The 20,848-nt window shown below is 42.4% G+C and overlaps 1 protein-coding gene across 2 annotated transcripts in view; it reads left to right on the forward strand.

Annotated features, from left to right (window-relative positions):
• Window positions 1-18,567, forward strand: part of LSG1 (large 60S subunit nuclear export GTPase 1) — a 29,261-nt gene extending 10,694 nt beyond the window's left edge. The window contains exons 6-14 of one of the 2 annotated variants that reach the window (XM_011961208.1): window positions 1,087-1,147; window positions 2,093-2,269; window positions 6,601-7,014; window positions 8,527-8,628; window positions 8,719-8,862; window positions 10,926-11,049; window positions 13,478-13,557; window positions 14,919-15,092; window positions 17,116-18,567. In XM_011961208.1, coding sequence (XP_011816598.1) covers window positions 1,087-1,147; window positions 2,093-2,269; window positions 6,601-7,014; window positions 8,527-8,628; window positions 8,719-8,862; window positions 10,926-11,049; window positions 13,478-13,557; window positions 14,919-15,092; window positions 17,116-17,295 — 1,456 coding nt within the window. In that variant the 3' untranslated portion in view covers window positions 17,296-18,567. Of the gene's footprint in view, window positions 1-1,086; window positions 1,148-2,092; window positions 2,270-6,600; window positions 7,015-8,526; window positions 8,629-8,718; window positions 8,863-10,921; window positions 11,050-13,477; window positions 13,558-14,918; window positions 15,093-17,115 lie in introns of both variants that reach the window. The other variant, XM_011961209.1, reaches the window with a different exon arrangement.
• The last annotated feature ends 2,281 nt before the right edge of the window (window positions 18,568-20,848 follow it).

Genomic DNA, 20,848 nt, shown 5'->3' on the forward strand with positions numbered 1-20,848 from the left:
GCCTCCCAAAGTGCTGGGATTACAGGCGTGAGCCACCGCACCCGGCCAACTATTCTAAAAGAAAATGCACTTTTAATTGTCAAAAGAATGTCCTAAATGGTAACCTTAATTCCCTGGAATTTAGCATATTTGCAAAGTTGCCTCAGAAAAGCCTGGTTAACAGAATAAGGGTTTTGGGGAGCCTCTGCCGTGAGGTAGTCATGCATCTGTAGCTTATTTCCTTCCAGCAGCAGTCACGGTGGACCTTTATAACATCTAGCTCAGAGGCTGAAGGAAGGGAGGAGCCTCCCAGAGAAGGGAATTTTTTTTTCTCCTTGCCGTGCTGGACACCTGTAGTCCCCACTATATTTGTGAGGGATTTGAGGGGCTTGCACCAGCTACAGTGAGTGTCTTATTGCTGTACCTTCTTATATGTGATAGGAGAAGTTGGACTTGCCATTCCTGCTTCAGCTGGACAACCTAAGTTAATACGTTCCTATTTTGTCTTTTTGCCATTTAAATACATTGTTGGAATTGGTGGATAATTTTGCCAAAAATTTTGGATAAGTTTGCCAAAAATATGCTTTCTTCCTTGTCCTGGGTTTAAATAAGATACTAGCTTCAATAGTGGCAGCTGTCAGCAACTGATTTACTAGTTTTCTTTTGAGGCTTTAACATGAGTGCAGATTAGGGATTGAATATTTAGTAGACTTCACCTTGGAGTGAAGTGTTTGGAATACTCTTTTATCTCACCAGGAGAGCTGAGTAGAAGTACGGTGGATGTCTTAGCAATGAAACATCATCCGAACCTCTCTAGGCTGTGTGAGAGCAATAGCACGTTATGATTAAGAGCATCACCTCTGGTCCAGGCTGCCTGGGTTCCCATTCTGGCTGTGTTACTTATTAGCTGGTGGCCTTGAGCAAGTGACTTAACTGCCCTGAGCCTTAAGTCACTCGTGTATAAACCGGGAATAATTATACCTTAAAAATTAATAGATGTCCAGTGCTTAATATACTGCAGGTGTTTGCTACTCTGGCCATTAATGTGTGGTTAGGAAAATCCCTTTCACCTCACACTGATTGGTCTGTCTCGTGTTTGTGTTTCAGTGATATCGTGGTCCAGATAGTAGATGCTCGAAACCCACTCCTGTTTAGATGTGAGGATTTGGTAAGTCAAGTTTGACAAAATTCAAACATCAGTCCTTGGAGTAGCTGTGAGAGGACCACATCACTCAGCAGTGACTGCAGGCACACATTCTGCCCGCTCTGGCTTTGTTACTGAGGCCTTCCCTCCTTCCAAGGTCGGGAGCTTGCATGATGCCACTGTTGAGACAGATGATTTCTCAAACAATGATTTCCATCTGCAGGAAGGCACAGACACTTAAATGAGCTTTCTAGCTTTTAGTTTAGAAGCCACTTAAGGCATTTGCTGGTTTCCCATTTTTCAGGAAACACCAGTGGAAATAGTATTTTATTTATTTTAGCATATTGCCGGTCACTTCACTTTTTAATTCATCCCGTAAAGTTCTCTCTCCTCACACTTTAGTTGTGACTCCCTGTGGTATTTTACAAGTGAACTAAGTTTATGACACATCACAGGGGCTAATAACTAACGTGTGAGAATCCCATGAAATGACGTAATACAGCTTTGGGTTAGTTCACAAAATATTGTATAATATGTGAGGTATTCATATTTCTTTTTGAGAACCGTAATACTTATTATTTATTTATTTATTTATTTATTACTATCTTATATATCTAATGTTTTGTAGAGACAGGATCTTGCCATGTTGCCCAGGCTGGTCTCGAACTCCTGGGCTCAAGCAATCCTCCCTCCTCCGCCTCCCAAAGTGCTGGAATTACAGGCATGAGCCCCCATGCCTGGCCCAGATTATTTTTAAATCTGCTGGTGCATAACAAAAATATTAATGGCGGAACTTCTTTTCAAAGCTTACTGAGAGGATTAGTATAACGCGTCGTGATTAAAACTGTTTAAATTAGGAAATGATTTAAAACTGGGGGCAGTAAAAACTTGTGTTGGGATCTTCAATATGATTAGCCTCATTTTTTAGTTGTTTGAAGAGGTCTTTCTAAATCTCTTTGTCTTGCTTAGGAATGTTATGTGAAAGAAATCGACGCCAGTAAGGAGAACGTGATTCTGATCAACAAGGCAGACTTGCTGACTGCTGAGCAGCGGAGTGCCTGGGCCACGTACTTTGAAAAAGAAGATGTGAAGGTTATTTTCTGGTCAGCTTTGGCCGGAGCCATTCACCAGAATGGTGACTCTGAGGTAACCTGAGGGACTTTTACAGGTTGGGTTTCAAAGAGGAGGATTTTGATTTCTCATAATGTGCTTCATTTGTGTTTTGTTTACTCTTACTGGAAATTTGTGGGAATTAGAGTTTTTCCCCTGTGTGCTGGATTCGGATGACCTACAGAAAGTGAATCACAAAGTTACTTTCTCTCTGGTTGTCGGACAGTCTGACATCGCCAGTGTTGTTACACACTGATATTAGCTGTATTATTTTTGTATAATTGTATAATTTTTTTAAAGGTTGTAGACAGGAAGTTGTATAGGAAGTTCCACAATGACCCTGTAACTGCTTTTAAGAGAAGTCAGAACACAAGGGTACAACTGAAGGATGTAGTCAGTTCTCAGGACTTGATTAGAATCTCTTTCGACTTTGTTCTGAAAACAGAGAAACTAACCCTAAATTAAGATATACCACATTATCTTTTAGCCCAAATTTTGCAAAAGTAGTTTGGGCTTTATTTTTACTTTTGAATAAAATAATATCTATAAGAGGGCCAGGCGCCATGGCTCACTCCTGTAATCCCAGCACTTTGGGAAGCCGAGGGGTGTGGATCACCTGAGGTTGGGAGTTTGAAACCAGCCTTACTGACATGGAGAAACCTCATCTCTACTAAAAATACAACATTAGCCGGGCGTGGTGGCGGGTGCCTGTAATCCCAGCTACTCGGGAGGCTGAGGCAGGAGAATTGCTTGAACCCGGGGGCGGAGGTTGTAGTGAACCGAGATCGCACCATTACACTCCAGCCTGGGCAACAAGAGTGAAACTCTGTCTCAAAAAAAAAAAAATCATCATCATAATACCAACTATGAAAAGCAATTAGTAATTAGGATCGTAGAGATGGAGAGACTTAAGAAGTACTGTCTTTTTCCCTGTCCTTTTCTCCTCTCTCTGTTTATCAGGCATCTGTTGACTGTGGAGTGTGTGTTGAGCTGGGTTATGAATGCAGCACCCTCCCCTCCATGAGCTCATTGTATAAACTCTCACCTCTAACTGTGTAAAGGAGTTTCTTCCTCCACCTCCATATCAAACAGTTGCATATTTCTCTTTGACTACTTTAAGCGACAGGATGCTCGAGACCAGGTAACTCATTTCTTTTTACCTCTAAATGTAGAAAGTTCTTCCATTCAGTGGAACGAAGTCAGCCACCCTACCCTTTGATCTGAGGACTCTTTGTCCCTTCGGTTCTCTCCTGCAGCTGTGCATTTTCAGCTCTCACAGACACCAGCTCCGGGACGCCCATCCTGGGCGCCTGTCTTCTTGCGTCAGGACCGCAGGCAAAACTGGCCACACCTAATTGAATACATTATTCCAGGTGGTGTTTGCCTAGGGTGTATACCGAGCATTCATATTTCTTTTGATCGGGATATTCACATTAATTCAGTTTCTGTTAGTTCATCTCCTTTCAGAAGCTGTTTGCTCTTGGCTCACTGAACCTGTGAGCAACCGAATCCCTCAAATATCAAAAAATAAAAAAAGACTTACTAAGCAAACCTCATCCCATCTTTACATGGAGAGAAAGATATTTGTTCTGTTTTACTTCAACTTAGGAGAGTACTGTTCCTTTTAAATATGTTGATGGCTTAGTACCAAGGTAGAGTTCATTTTAGAGTGTACAGTTAGCATTTCCTCACCTTCTAGCTGTGAATTGTCATGTCATTGATAACATCGTTGAACAGGCTAGGACAAGGGATACAGCTCCGTGACCTTTTGTGGACTTACTAGCAGCACTCTGTGCCAAGCGTTTTTATGTGAATATAGATGTAGTCACAAGAATATACCGATAATAATTATTACTATAATTAATTAAAACTAACCCATAAAATTAGTAAGTTAATAAAAACATAGTCTTTACCAGACACCACTATTCTAAACACTTTATGTATTTTACTCATTTAATCTTCTCAGCAGTAAGTACAGATACTTACCATTGTTAGGCAGAAGAATAGTTTGCCCTGTTAAACCATTATTTCTGTTGTTTCCAGTCTTTCCTGGAAGTCAATGTCTTGCTGAAGTTTTAAAATAGATAATTACCATCATATTGCTCTGCCCTAATGCAGTAACCCTACCAAAAATGGAAGAGATGAGTTTCTGCATCTGTGGCCTTCTTGATTTACTAACCAAGCAGTAGATAACAAAGGGAAATGAAATTTTTTGCGTAATCAGTTTTCAGGGAACTCTTACTACCTCCTGTTGATGACTGTCTTATTTTTAGGGCTCACCAGGTCACTTGTGGAATTGTTTTAATGTCAGTGTCTGGCTTAACAGCGTATAGTTTATGGAAGATATTCTTTCCTCCTTTTTAAGACTTAGGCGCCATTTGCTTCTCCCAAGTTTTCTGGACTCTGCTGTTGTCTATGATTTCTCAGGTTGTGAAGTCTTACTTGTAACTCATTACTAATATCTGTAATTTGGGTATCAAATTACAGAAGTACTAGAAGTAGCTTGATATTCACTGTTTTCACTGTTTTCTTGCCTGAAAGTTTGGTTCATCTTCTACAGTTGTTCAACTTCAGTTGTTTGAAAAATATGAATGTTCTGAAAAAATGCGACATTTTTCAAAAAGCTACAGCCCAATTCTGAGTTGAGTATCTCTGGTTTCCTTTGGTCACCTTGGAATTGCACTGTGTTCCCCAAAAGATTGACTTTTTCCTTCTTTCTTTTAATTTTTAACATAATTATGGCAAAGTCCTTTGATTGTCTTTAGTACTTTTCCTGAAGCTGAACTGCTCCCCGCTGTAGTTTTTCTACTGCACATTCATGCTCAGTTCACATTCTCGTTTTCATGCTATTTTCATGTTTGAAAATGACCCAAAAGAGCCCACAGTGAGGACGCTGACTTCTTTACGTTCACTGCTCATTTACCATAGAAATTGCTTCCGCTTCTGTATTTCTCTCATAAGCCCGGTTTCTTTCTGAGTTGCCAGGCTCAATTGATAGTGAAATCACACCTATTTTTCTTGACATTTTGTTTTCTTTATGCTTTCTTGAGATTTAAGATACATGTTTGACTGAGTTCATTGTGTCCCCTTCTGTGACTGTTAATTATTCTAACCAAATTACTTGGAAATGATACAAGATTTCCATTACTTTCAAGTCCCAACAAATTCACCCTTATTTCTGCTTTGTTGTCAAGAGGGATTCAGAAGAACTAACACACCCATGAGTAGTAAGTGATTTTTACCTTTCACTGTCCAAAGGGAATCTGTCATCACTAAATAATTTCCACACGTGGAGTTGAGTTTTGCTGCCATATTTCACACACGGGGATCTGTGTGTGCTCCACAGTGCTTTGACTTCTAAAAGCAATTCTGAGAGAATAGCAGATTTTTTTAAACATGCCAACCACTGTCTTTAAAAATACAAATGTAAAATGAACTGCAAATGGCAAAGTCTGCCCTTGCTTTGTGCAGAGAAGAGTATGTTAAATGTGTTCTTGTTCCTGAGACATGCTTCGTTTTATCATGCAGCCCATTGCAAAATAATGTACTGCCAAAGAGTTCAGTTTAACATAACCTTTTCCCCTTGCTGTCTTTGAAGAGTTTTGTTGTTGTTGTTCTTGTTTTCTTTTGTTTTTGTAGAGACCCAGTCTTGCTGTGTTGCCCAGACTGGTTTTGAATTCCTGGCCTTGAGCGATCCTCCCACCTCAGCTACTCAAATTCTGAGATTACAGGTGTGAGTCATCGCACCCGGCCTAAAGAATTATTTTAAATTACAAAAGTAATACATGTTCTTTATACAGAGTTCAAATAGTATAGAAACATATAAAGTAAAAAGTGAAGGGAAGGTCCAATTCTCCTCCCCTCCAAGAGGGCGCCACCCTCGATGGTTGTCTGTCATGGCACTGAAAGGCTTTCATTGTCTCCTGCCTATATTCACCTTTCCATCTCCATCGAACTTGGCTTGTCCTCTGTTCATCTTTTGTTTTTTTTGAGACAGAGCCTTGTCTGTCTCCCAGGCTAGAGTGCAATGGCACCATCTCGGCTCATTGCAACCTCTGCCTCTCAGATTCAAGCAGTTGTCCTGCCTCAGCCTCCCAAGTAGCTGGGATTACAGGTGTGCACTACCACACCTGGCTAATTTTTGCATTTTTAGTGGAGCCAGGGTTTTACCATGTTGGCCAGGCTGGTCTCAAACTCCTGACCTCAAATTATCTGTGCACCTCAGCCTCCCAAAGTGCTGGGATTATAGGCATGAGCCACCACGCCCAGCCGTCCTCTGTCCATCTTACATAATCAATTCATTAAGTATTTTGACTAGAGTAGAAACTGCAGTTATGTATTTCTGAGCGTTTCTATTATTTTATCAGGAAGAGGCAAACAAAGATGATAGACAAAGCACCACAACTGAGTTTGAACACTCCAGTTTTGATGAGGCTGAAATTTCTCACAGTGAGACCGAACATCTCCCAGCCAGGGATTCTCCTTCACTTAGTGAAAATCCCACAACTGATGAAGATGACAGTGAGTATGAGGACTGTCCAGAGGAGGAGGAAGATGACTGGCAGACATGCTCAGAAGAAGACGGTCCTGAGGAAGAGGACTGTGGCCAGGACTGGAAGGAAAGCTCTGCTGCAGATTCTGAGGCTCAGAGCAGGAAAACCCCACAGAAGAGGCAGATACACAATTTTAGCCATCTAGTATCCAAGCAGGAGTTACTAGAGCTCTTCAAGGAACTACATACCGGGAGAAAGGTGAAAGATGGGCAACTGACGATCGGACTGGTAAGATGACATATGTCATAACATTGTTGCCACATGATTGTCTTTAATCCCCATTTTTTCAGTAGCTGCACGACCCCAGAGACTAACCAGGCTTCCGGCATCATAGGCAACATCGCCCTCTTGTTGCCCGCTGGCATCACGGGATTAGGCAGTAGGACAGACAGAGCCCAACTCAAAGGAATCGACTTCCTCAAGGCTTATATTGTAACATACCTATTCACGTTAAATGGATTCTCCAGTCTCCTTCAGTTCAGCTTTTTCTGCCGTGTGAAGTACCGAGAGAGCAGAATGAGAGAGATGTTAAGGTTGTCTTCAGACTTCAGCCCAGTGTTTTTTGGGCACCCTGTGATCCTTGCCAGCTTATGCTGTAAATGTTCAGATGCTTAATAGGGAGAATCCCAGCATCTTGGGGCTGGACAAAATATGACAAATGCATTGGTTGCATAAACACCGCATAGTAGATGGGGAAAGTAGGTCACATCCCAGCTTTATATACGCTAATTCCAGAAGTGGCTGGCTGCGGAACTGCGCAAACCCCGAGGGGCCACAGCATGGCTCTGGATGGCCCCATCCTTAGCTAAGGAGATGTGAGATGTTAGAGAAGGTATTTATTATACAGCTCTATCCAGAATATAACAGTGAGGGAAAGGAGATCATGGCACGTTTTACGTCTTCTAGCTTTTCAGTTACATGCTCAGTATAGCTAATCCTAATTAGTTTTGAGCCCCCTTCTCTCCTGCCCCAACCCCCTGCCCCAAAATGCCTGTTTAAAATGACTAAAGTAGATTAGCATCTTATAGTGTAGTTAAAAGAGCTGTCTGTGGAATCAGACAGACCTAGGTGTAATTCCCAATTCAGCACTAGAACTAACTTGTTAGGAACACTGGGAAAGTTGCTTATAATGCCTCTGAGCTTTAAAGCTTCATTCTTTATATTGTTGCTAAAAATTCGTATCAGAAAGTTCAGCTTCTCTACATGTTTTCTCACATTTATGGAAAAACTGAGCATCCTCCCTCATTTTCTGAATTTCTTACTCTAGAAATTCTGCAAACACTTATTGATCACCTGCCACATGCCAGACATTCTGCTTGGCTTTAACTAAAAATGACTGAAAATTAAAAATAATTGTGTGTTGTGATTATTCACATGTCTACCCGATCAGCCTCACCCAGTGTGGAAGGGGCGACGGAAACCGCTGCCTGCAGATGGGGCAGTGAGGGAAGGCTGGGGACAAGGGGATGACATTTTCTGTAGCATCTGCTGTTAATGGCAAAACCTATCAAATTAACATGTACATAGCCTGACCATTTGTCACTGGAGACATGTCTGAATAAATATACCCACACCACAGGAGAAAAAAGATGTCTCCGCAAATACAGAGAGCATGGATTTCAAATAATTTTCAAAGTAACCAGATGCTTAATGCTAGTCTTGCCATCATCTATGTCATATCTTTGAGTCTTTTGATAGATGTACTGTTTTACTATTTGGTAACTTCTGAGTCTCTTCTAGGTGGGCTACCCTAATGTTGGTAAGAGTTCAACAATCAATACCATCATGGGCAACAAGAAAGTATCTGTGTCTGCCACACCTGGTCACACGAAGCACTTTCAGGTATTTTTGTGGTTCCTTGCCACTCGCGTGCAGCTGTTTCTTCCTTTCATCTGTTGTATACCCAGCTCAAAACTCTTACTTGTCTTCCAGACTCTCTACGTGGAGCCTGGTCTCTGCCTGTGTGACTGTCCTGGCTTGGTGATGCCGTCTTTCGTGTCTACCAAGGCCGAAATGACTTGCAGCGGAATCCTCCCAATTGATCAGATGAGAGATCATGTTCCACCTGTATCGTTAATATCCTTTCTGCTTTGGAAACACTCTAGTTATTACGTGCATATTAGGGCTTCAGGTTTAATGTGGACATTCGAGGGATTCTGATTTGATGAAGAATTTAAAATACTAGTGATCTGCACAAGTTTAGACTGTGAGATAGCATGAGAACTTCCGAATCGGAACCTCAATTCCTGATTTCCGCAGTGTAGCCTTGAAGAAATGGGAGAATCCAGGTTTCAGATACTCGGTTCCAAGTTGCAAACCTATTTAACAATGCCATGTAACCATTTGAGTGACCTTGGAAAACTTGCTTAACCTTCCCAAATACTTCCCTTTTCCCTAAGTGGGGGAAAAGCATCTATCTCACGGTTGATTATATTTAATCAGTATAGCTAACATATATTGAATACTTGCTATGTGCTTTTCTATACCCTAACCAAATATCTTTTAATCCTCAAAAAGCAACCCTTAAGGCAGATACTGCTGTTATTCCCGTTTCCTCAAACTTGAGGAGACTGAGGCACAGAGAAGTTAAATAATTTATCTAAGCTCTTACAGCTAGTAAGCAGTAAATTAGGAACTCTGCTACCTCTCAGCAGCATAATGAATTAACTTACCTAAAGCATCTAGGACAGTGCCCGGCATGAAAAAAGGACTCAAAGATGGATTTGTTAAGAACTATGCAGGGGCCAGGTGTGGTGGTTCATGCCTGTAACCCCAACACTTTGGGAGGTCGTGGTGGGCGGATCACTTGAGGCCAGGTATTTGAGACCAGCCTGGCCAACATGGCAAAACCCTGTCTCTACTAAAAATACAAAAATTAGCTGGGCATGGTGGTGCACACCTGTAGTCTCAGCTACTTGGGAGGCTGAAGCACGAGAATCTCTTGAACCTGGGAGGCGGAGGTTGCAGTGAGCTGAGATGGTGCCACTGCACTCCAGCTTGGGCGCCAAAGCGAGACTCTTGAAGATAAAAGAAAACGAAAGAAAAAAAAAAAACTGCGCAAGGTCTGAGATTTTACTGTACTTACAAGCTAACAAGTTAGCCTGTTACTGTTTTGTAGATATTAGCAGAAAACAGGAGACTTCATGAAATTGGCACACTAATCCGCTGGCTTGTAAGTAGGGTAAAATTTCCTTCATAACTACACTTAAGGCCACAGCTTATTCATAGATACATATATATGAAAAAGTATATATAGCTTTTTTTATTTTTGAGATGGAGTCTCACTCTGTCACCCAGGCTAGAGTGTAGTGGTGCGATCTCGGCTCTCTGCAACCTCCACCTCCTGGGTTCCAGCAATTCTCCTGCCTCAGCCTCCTGAGTAGCTGGGATTGCAGGTGTGCACCACCACGCCCAGGTAATTTTCTGTTGTTCAGTGGAGATGGGGTTTCACCATGCTGACCAGGCTGCTCTTAAACTCTTGACCTCAAATAATCGCCTGCCTTGACCTCCCAAAGTGTTGGGATTACAGGCGTAAGCCTGGCCTTTTAAGTTTCTCAGTAAATTAATAGTGAGACATGAATTATTTATTGCAGGTAACCTTAGGTTAGGTACTGTGGAGGACAGGGCATAAATAGAGATGGCTACTGCCCTATACAAAGCATCAATTTGTTAGGGACACGTGAGGTATGTATGTGAATAACTGTAGTACAAGTAGAATATTAGTGGCTTAAGGAAAATTCAGACAAACTATGAGAGATTAGACAAAGGAGGAAAAGTAATCCTGCATAATTGTAGACATTAGAAACAGACTCCCCTTTATCTCTGCATTAGAATCACAAATGCATAATCTCCTTTTCAGGGTAAAAATGTGTCATCTTTAAAGTCAGTTTCAGAGATATTTTAAATTATTATTTTAAAAGAATTCATATGGAAGAGTCGTGGGAGCTTAAGGCCTTGTTTAAAAGGAAAAAAACAACAACTGAGTCTTTTAAAATTAATCGATAACTATACTCTTCCTTTGGAGAGGAGAAAGAGTGTTCGTCATACAAGTGATGAAGTGCCGTGCTCTTAGAGGCATGTTTCGTGTGCCTTGGGGAGGAGGGAGTCAGTTCAAGAGAGTGGATTCCCTGACAAGCTACGTTTGCCAGAATATTCCAAGACATGTTTTAGAAGCTACCTATGGCATTAACATCATAAAGCCTAGAGAAGATGAAGATCCCCACCGACCTCCAACATCAGAAGAACTGTTAACAGCTTATGGATGTAAGTTGTGATTCATTAGAAAACGTGAACAAAAACAACAGCATAGCTAATGAATAGAAATAAGAATAGTAATAGTACTGGAAATGTTATTCTGCAAAGATATAAATTTATCATATTTCTTTAGCATTTTTCAAGTCATCTTCCAGGGTTAATGTTTTTGTCTCTGCAGGCCTTGCCTACAAAGTAACCTACAGTGCAAAAAGCTTCTAGGACGTTTGCTGCTTTGATGATACCCACGTGCAGGCACAGGCGTTCTCATTGGAGACTGTGTTGGCTCCTTATGGAGTCTTCTCCCAAACAAGAAGAAAGGGGATGTGTGGAAGAAAATGAATATGCACACCACAGCGAGACAGGAGAGTTAGGAGGGGAGCACCAGAAGGGAGACCCCTCAGAGACGGGGACAGAGTGGAGCTTGGTTAGGACAGGGGCACAAAGCATCCTCCTTCCTCTCCCATCAGCCCCTGTAAACTTATTTGACATTCAAATGAGACCACAGCTCTCCCACCTCCATGTTTTATCCCAATTCCACATGAGGACCTATGATTTCTTGCCTTAAATGTAAACTTTAAAGGTGGCCTGGAGAACCTTGTGTCTACCTAAAAAAAAAAAAAAAAAGCAGGGTGAGAAACATTTCTGTGCATGTGTGGCTTGCCTTGAAAGGGATTGCCACTGGCTGGGAAGGAGTTCAGCTTATTCGAGTATTTACTGGCAGAGAAAGGTGGAAGGTGATTTGATAGGAATCACACTTAAACCTTGAACTTAGAGACTCTTAAGAGGATAAATACTAAACACTTGTGGTAAGACTATTCTAATTACAGAGTCATAGAACAAGAAAAGACCTTAGAGATTACCTCACCTCCTAGCCCCTGCTTTTAAGAAGAAGAATCTGAACCCAGAGCCCAAGCTGACCCAAGGTGAGGTGGCTGGTCAGTGGAATAGCCTGGGTGAGATCTCCCTCTAGGATTTGAGCCTGGAAAATGCAGAAAGGTGGACTTCCACCAAACTTTCAGTCTGATTGTACTTCCGATAAAATTGAAAATAACGTGAGTCTTTTAAGATGTTTCATCTAATGCTGCCTGATAAAATCAGAGTAAGGAAAAAGCCAGTCTGTAAAAACAAATGACCACAGTACAGTTGCTAAGTTCACTATCTGCAAGTCCATATAGAAGAAAATCTCGACAGTAAATTTTCAAAGATATTGCCAGATTACTCTCATTTTACTTTGTATTTCTTTAAATACTAGTGAAGTTGAGCATCTTTCCAAATGTTTTGTGACTATTTATATTTCTTCTGGGAATCACATTTTCCTGTATATGGTTCTGTCTTAATGATTTGTAGAAGTTCGTTGTTATATGTGCTACACATTTTTTTCCAACATTAATTATGGTTTCTTTGGCCCCCAAAGAAGTTGACAATTTTAACAGACTATATTTTTCCTTTTTGGTTTGACTGGGTTTGGTGTTTTACTTGGGAAGGTCTTCTCCATCCCAAAAAGATAAAACTATCTTCCTGTAATATTTACTTTTTTAACATTTAGATTTTTAATCTGCCTAAATTTATTTTTGTGTATCGTGTGAATTAGGATTCTAACTGTTTTCTTCTAAACTGGAAAAGCCAGTCGACAGCTAGTATGTTAGGGGCTGAGTTTGGAACGCAGCCTGTCTGCTGAAGCCATATTCTTAACACTGTGTTTTGCTGCCTTCTGACTGAGTTAGTATTAAAGGGATCTTACTGGGGAAAAAGTGTGAGTACATCATTCAATAAGAAAACTTCATCTGTTGCTTTCTGTTTTGCAAGTAGTATTGACAGTGTAGCATTCTCCTACAGGTAGCCTCCATGAATAAATGTTTAAAATAAAGAGGCTGGGCGCGGTGGCTCACGCCTGCAATCCCAGCACTTTGGGAGGCCAAGGCAGGCAGATCACCCAAGGTCAGGAGATCAAGACTAGCCTGACCAACATGGTGAAACCCCGTCTCTACTAAAAATACAAAAATTAGCTGGGCATGGTGGCGGGCATCTGTAATCCCAGCTCCTTGGGAGTCTGAGGCACCAGAATCGCTTGAACCCGGGAGGTGGAGGTTGCAGTGAGCCAAGACTGTGACACTGCACTCCAGCCTGGGCAACAAAACAAGACTCCGTCTCAACAAAAAAATAAAGAGGTAGAAGAAATAACTGGAGTAGAGAGAAATCAAATTTGTCTTTCATAGCATGGTGCTAGGTGGTTGCTAAGATATCAGATATAAGTAAATATTCTCCTGGATGATCTGGTGTTTTTAATGCTAAACAATACATATTCTACAATGATACCTGATTTGTTTAAAGCTAGGAGTAAGAATGCATAGTTAGTAATAGAAGCTACATCACCTCAGTTGTCTTTGTTGTGATATTCTGTCATCTAAGATTTTGCAAAATTCTTTTCTCTTTACAGATATGCGGGGATTCATGACAGCGCATGGCCAGCCAGATCAGCCTCGATCTGCGCGCTACATCCTGAAGGACTATGTCAGTGTAAGTGCACCCGCCTCTCATGCTGTCCGATACCCACGTCTTTTCCCCAGTCTGTGTTCTTAGACAATGGCAACCTGTTCAATCATAAAGGAAATACTTTTTCACTGAAACTGGAGTTGTGATCTTGATATAGGGTAGTTAACATTATATGGATTATAGAGATTACAAAAGATGGAGATCTCTGAACACCTATTATGAGTGAAAATCACCAATTTATGCATCTGGTTTTTTCGTCTCCTACAGCCCTTTGCTTGTTATGATTGCAACTATTGTCACAGTCTTCTTCATAGTATAGCTGTTTATATGCCTACCTCTATATTTGTCTAGTAACGATAATAACAGCTAACATTTTTTCAAAGCTAACCCTGCTAGAAATAGTTCTGTTTTACGTGCATCTTCTCAGTGAAAAGACGTAACAAGTCTATGTGAGATTATTATTTCTCCTTTTCAAATGAGAACATGCTATTTGGGGGTTTCCCCATAGTAAAATGGCTATGAACAGGGCCTATCTCATGAGATTATTATGGGAAATAAATGAAAACTGTGTGTGTGTGTGTGTGTGTGTGTGTGTGTAGCACTAAGCTCAATGCCTGGCACATAATGAGCCCCCGATAATTGTTATCAAGTTTCTTTCCACAAATAAGCATTACAGGGCCCTGTTAATAACCAGTTGTGAGGATTTGGCTTTATTTCCTTCTCTTCTCAAGACCACATTAGTGGAGCTTTTGGAGCATAGTGGCAACCGTATATGGGCTCTGCCTTCAGTTCAGGGGGAAAGCAGTTCATACTATTGGTATAGATAAGTCATGTATTCATTTACCACTTACTATGGAGGATATAAAGATGAGGTAAAAATTGTCACAGGCTTCAGATCATTTATGATGGAAAGAGGCAGACTTGCCCCCAGGGAGCAACCCCACCTACAGGAGTCGAGGAACTCTCCTGACTCTAACAGTCTACCCGGCATTACCGCGAACTCTCCCGACTGTAATAGTCTACCCCGGCATTACCGTGAGTCGTAACTGCCCAGTTGTGTCTTGAGTTTTGTTTTGGAAAATATTCACCGTAAGTATAACCATGTCAGTATACTGAAGAATACTTAGGTGGGAATGCAAACGAGACAAGAAGAAAGAAAGTTCATCCTAGTCTGGGGCACCATGGGAAGAGTTAGGCCTTTAGAACACTTTGACCATTGATGTGTTAGAAAAAGGACTCTTCAGCTGCAGTAGACCAAAGCTCCACTCAGCTAACTTAACCAGAAGGCGGAGAGCTCCATGGGAGTGTGACTGGGTGGGGATGTCTCCTCTGAGGCCACGGGTGGCTCTTAGGATGCACTGCCGTCCTTCATGCTGTCTTTGTAGGGTAAGCTGCTGTACTGCCATCCTCCCCCTGGAAGAGATCCTGTAACTTTTCAGCATCAACACCAGCGACTCCTAGAGAACAAAATGAATGGTGATGAAATAAAAATGCAGCCAGGCAGAAATAAAAAAGTAAAGCAGATTGAAAATATCGTTGACAAAACTTTTTTCCATCAAGTAAGTTTTAAAACTTTTCTTAAACTTCTAATCCAACACTCTTTATAACAGCTTTATTGAGTATCACATGCCATAAACACATTTTAATAACCCCAAAAAGGGTTTAATAACCCCCAAAAGAAACCTTACTTATTGGCAGTTACTCCCTGTTCCCCTTTTCCCCCCAGCCCCTGCCAACCAATAATCAATCTTTATGTATAGATTTGCCCGTTCTAGGCGTTTCATCTGAGTGGAATCATACTGTGTGCTCTTTGCCACAGGCTTCTTCCACTTAGCATGGTATCTTAGAGATCTATCCATGTTGTAGCATGTGTCAGTGTCCATTCCTTTTTATTACCGAATGGCCTACGCCACATTGTATCTATCCATCCATGTTGTAGCACGTGTCAGTGTTCCATTCCTTTTTATTACCGAATGGCGTTTTAGTGTGTATCTGCGCGGCCACGTTGTATCTGTTTATTATCTGATGGACGTCTGGGTTGTTTCCGCTTTTTGGCTACTGTGAATAATGGTGTAATGAACACTTGTGCACAAGTTTTTGTGGAGACGTGGATTTCATTTCTCTTGAGTATATACCTAGGCGTGGGCTTGCTGGGTCAGACTGTAACTCCGTGTTTAACATTGGAGGTATCGCCAAACTCTCCGAAAGTGGCTGTGCTGTTTCACATTACACCCATAATGTGTGAGGTTTCTCATTTTCTCCTCATCCTTGTCAACGTTTATTATTTCCGGTCTTTTTCTATTTTAGCCATCCTAATACCTGGGAAGTGTATTGCATTGTAGTTTTGATTGGTATTTCCCTAATGACTGGCGGTGCTGAGCATCTTTTTCTGTGCTCATTGGCACATGTATATTTTCTGTAGAGAAATGTCTGTTGTTAGGTTGTAAGAGTTCTTTATATATTCTGGATACCAGTCCCTTATCAGATTTATGATTTACAAATATTTGCACCCATTTAGTCAGTTGTCTTTTCTCTGAGCCAACACACTTGGTGATAGAAAGTGCTAAAGAAACAGACTTCAAAAATGTCTTCTGCACTTTAAAATATTGATAACTTTAGTTGCTTGTGTCACAGCTACAATTTATAGGCAGTATTTTAAAGGTCAAATCTACATGCAAAAGAGGTAAATCATATAGTTGTACCCAATGTAGTTTCAAAATGTTTTTAAGTGACTACTATAGCGAAAACAGGACAGGGGTTAGGAGGGGGTGATCAGCTGTACCCAGAGAATGTTTTTCTATTCATCCCATGCTTTATCTGCGTGCCTCACACAATGAGCCTGTGATGCAGGCCAAGCAAATATTGTTCCCTGAGGACACTGGCGCTGGAAGAGACTGAGTTACCCAAGGGCGCTTGCTTTAAATTGCAAAGCTGGGGCAAAACTTAGATGTTTGTAGCTCCTAGTTTGAATTATTTCCTAGTTGGTACGTACCAGTATTTGGAAGAAGATTTACCAGTATGCAAAAGGATGACAAGTTTCTTCTTGGGCCCACAGCTGTCACACAGAACATTCAATTTGAATTTGAAATGTTCATAGGTTTCTACAGGCGATGTACAAGAAGGCCGAAAACTTGTCATAATTTCAATATAATTCATGTGTCTCAACCGTAGCCTCCAGAGTAATATTTTACTACCATAAGTAACTTGCAAATCATAGTGGACTAATTTTTTTTTTTACTAAGTAAACTTAAAACTTGTTTAGAGTCCATTTCTAATATGGTTGAAGCAGGTTTAGTTTTTATATTAAGACAAATTTCCAGAAAACAGCTAGTATTGAGCCTGGTTGTAGATGGCATTTGAAAGTATGGGACTAAATACAGTTGATGAGGGAATAAGGAGGGAGAAGAGATGAAATGAAGATAGAATGCTGGTGGGAGAAAGAGGACCAGTGAAAGGGAGGGGGGGAAATTTACTGAGTGACTGACTCCTTTTTATCTTGAAGTGATCCACTGACAGTACTGTGCATATCCCTTAAAGGATAGCCTGCTGACATCTCAGATAATGTTTTCTCTTACTTCCTAGGAGAATGTGAGGGCTTTGACCAAAGGAGTCCAGGCTGTGATGGGTTACAAGCCTGGGAGTGGTGTAGTGACTGCAGCCGCTGTGAGCTCTGAGAACGGGGCGGGGAAGCCCTGGAAAAAACATGGCAACAGAAATAAAAAAGAAAAAAGTCGCAGACTCTACAAGCACCTGGATATGTGAGGTTGGGCTGCATTGTGCAGATGGAAAAGAGCAGAAGCTGCCTGTTGCCTGTGGAACTCTCGCGAGACACTGGCACTGTAGAACGGGCCCTGCTCTTGCGGAGCACAGCTGCACCCAGCAGTCTCCGTGTCAAGACTGAGGGCCTCCTGGAAACACCAACTCTGACGATAAGGAGTCATCTGGGAGCCCTAGAAACCTTCTCCTGGCCAGGCGCAGTGGCTCATGCACCAACACGGTGAAACCCCGTCTCTACTACAAATACAAAGCAATTAGTCGGGCGAGGTGGCGGGCGCCTGTAGTCCCATCTACTCGGGAGGCTGAGGCAGGAGAATCGCTTGAACCTGGGAGGCAGAGTTTGTAGTGAACGGAGATCGCGCCACTGCACTCCAGCCTGGGCAACAGAGTGAGACTATATCACAAGAAAAAGAATTGCAAGGGATGGTTCATGAGACACATTTGGGACAAAGGTGAAACAGAAACTCCCCATTCTGAGTGTCCCAGTTGGGTTCCTCCGACTCTAAACAAGGGACTTGGGTTCAGTTAGTGCGCGGCGGGGGCTCACTTCCACTGAGAAACATGTAGAATGTACTCACCGGGTGACAGGGAAGCTGCGGCATTTACTACCTAGCCCTCATCTTCTCTGTTATTCCACTTATTTAAAATGTCCAGAATAGGCAAATCTCCTTATAGAGAAAGTAGACTCATGGTTGCTTAGGGATGGGAGGAATGGGAAGATTGAGGCCTTCCTTTTGCAGTAATAAAAATGTCCTAAAATTGATTGTAGCAATGGTCACACAACTCTGTGAATATGCTTAAGACCATTGAATTACACACTTTACATTGGTGAATTGTATGGTATGTAAATTAAATAACATAGTTACGAAATAGAATCAAAAGCATGAAAGCACTCTGGATATGGTTTGGATCTGTGTCCTCCCCAAGTCTCGTGGAAATGTAAGCCCCCTGGTGGGAGGTGGGGCTTGGTGGGAGGTGACAGGATTTTGGGGCAGAGTCCTCAGAAGCGGTTTAGCACCACCCCCTCGGTGCTATTCTCCGTGATACTGAGTCTTCGTCACATCTGATTGCTTCGAAGTGTGTGGCACCTCCCCTCGGTCTCCCTCCTGCTCCGGCCATATAAGATGTGCCTGCTTCTCCTTTGCCATCTAACATGATTGTAAGTTTCCTGAGGTCTCCCTAGAAGCAAAAGCTGCTGTGCTTCCTATGTAATCTATAGGACAGTGAGCCAATTTAACATCTTTTCTTTATAAATTACTGTCTCTGGTATTTCTGTTTTTCTTTTTTTCTGAGACGGGGTCTCACTCTGTCGCCCAGGCTGGAGTGCAGTCGTGTGATCTCGGCTCACTAGAACCTCCCTCTCCTGGATTCAAGCAACGTGCCCTCCCAAAAAAGAAAGCTGTTGAGCTGCTGGCCTGTCTCCCCCAGGTGGCTGGGATTTACGGTCACCATTGGCTGCCCACTCCCGTAGCGCCGCCCAGGCCACTGCAGCCCTTCCTTCAGAAGGACGGTGCCTGAGGTCCTGCCACCTCTGCCAACAGGAAATGCCTTTGAGCAGTCACATCACTGCCTACCGTCTAGGAGGACAAGTGCTCCGGTCCTCTTGTTAGTTTTTCTTTTTGGCTAACTCTGAACCATGGCCAAAAACATTATCTTTAGCTCCTGGGCAGCTGCTGGACCTCTGAGGAGCCTGGTTAAGGAACTGATTCATTTCCTGAGGGCCGACCACGTGCAGAGCCCTGTGGAAAGTACTGGGAGAACCTGGGCAGGGTTCTGATGACCCGGAGGGAGGTGGTTAGAAGATACCGTCCAAAGTGTTCGCTGCAGGATGAAGTCCCAACTCCCTCGCAACTGAACGCTGACCATCTCACCTCCCTGCTGTGGGTGCTGCCCTGCCTCTGCTATTTGCCTTTCTCCCTATACCATCTCTTGCCGCTTCCAAGGGCCTCTGCAGAGCTGCAGCCATGGCCTTGTTGCCAAAAGCAAACATTCTCCAGCATTATTTATTGAAAACCTTCCCCCACACATGCCCGCCCACAATGCGGGGTGTCGTCAATGTACTTTAAACATGCCCCTGCTATAGTGCATGTCATATTTTTATGGCTTGTTTAAAAATCAGCATATCCGGCCAGGCATGGTGGCTTACACCTGTAATCCTAGCACTTTGGGAGGCCGAGGTGGGTGGATCACTTGAGGTCAGGAGTTCAAGACCAGCCTGGCCAACATGATGAAACCTCATGTCTACTTTTTAATGGCCAAAAAAAGTGGCTTACTTTTAATGGCCAAAACTGCAATTAATTTTGTTTTAATTACAAAAACCGCAATGGCCAAAACACCAAAGTACTTTTATTTTTTGTTTTTTTGAGACAGAGTCTTGCTCTCTTGCCCAGGCTGAAGTGCAGTGACGTGATCTCGGCTCACTGCAACCTCCGCCTCCTAGGTGCGAGAGATTCTCCTGCCTCCGCCTCCCAAGTAGCTGGGATTATAGGTGCCTGCCACCACACCTGGCTAATTTTTGCATTTTTAGTAGAGACAGGGTTTCATCATGTTGCCCAGGATGGTCTGGAACTCCTGATCTCAAGTGATCCACCCGCCTCAGCCTCCCAAAGTGCTGGGATTACAGGCGTCAGCCACTGCTTCCGGCCTGCACCAGAGTACTTTTGATAGTACACAAAACCACAATTACTTTTGCACCAATCTAATATCATCAAATTAGTGATTAGGTTTAATTTCTCCTGAATGGTTACAACTTTGTTTTGTTCTGAGAGACTAGGGTCTCAAAAATATAGGGGTCCCTATGTTGTCTAGGCTGGTCTCCAACTCCTGGGCTCCACTGATCCTCCCACCTTGGCCTCCCAGAGTACTAGGATTACAGGCATGAGCCTCCTTACCAGGCCAGATCTTAACTTTGAAAACACAATGTACCACTAAAATAGTGTAGCCACTTTGGAAAATAGTCTGGCAATTCCTCAAAACATTAAACACAGTTACCATAGACCCCAGCAAGGACACTCCTAGGTACATACCCAAAAGAACATGAAACCTGTGTCCACACAAAAACTGTATACAAATGTTCAGAGCAGCATTATTCATAATAGCCCAAAGGTGAAAGCAACCCAGATGTCCAACTGATGACTGGATCAACAAAATGTGGTATAAAAATACTCATGCAATGTATTATGAGCCATAAGCAGGAATGAAGTACTGATACATGCAGCAACATGAAGGAACCTTGAAAGCATGCTAAGTGCAAGTCACAGAAAGGTCACATGGTGGATGATTACACTGATGTGGAATATCCAAAATGGGCAAATCCATAGAGAGAGAAGGTAGATTTGCGATTCCTGGGCTGGGAGTGTTGAGGGGAGTGGAAAGTAACTGCCAGTGGGCAGGGTTTATTTTCGGGTGGGCGTGATGAAAATGTTCTAAAAGTAGATAATGATGTTGGTTGCACAACGCTATGCATACACTAAAAACTGCTGAATTGTACGTTTTATTTTTTGTTTTGTTTTGAGATGGAGTCTTGCTCTGTCGCCCA

This window comes from Colobus angolensis, unplaced genomic scaffold, assembly GCF_000951035.1.
Source record: "Colobus angolensis palliatus isolate OR3802 unplaced genomic scaffold, Cang.pa_1.0 Scaffold54, whole genome shotgun sequence".
Lineage (NCBI taxonomy): Eukaryota > Metazoa > Chordata > Mammalia > Primates > Cercopithecidae > Colobus > Colobus angolensis.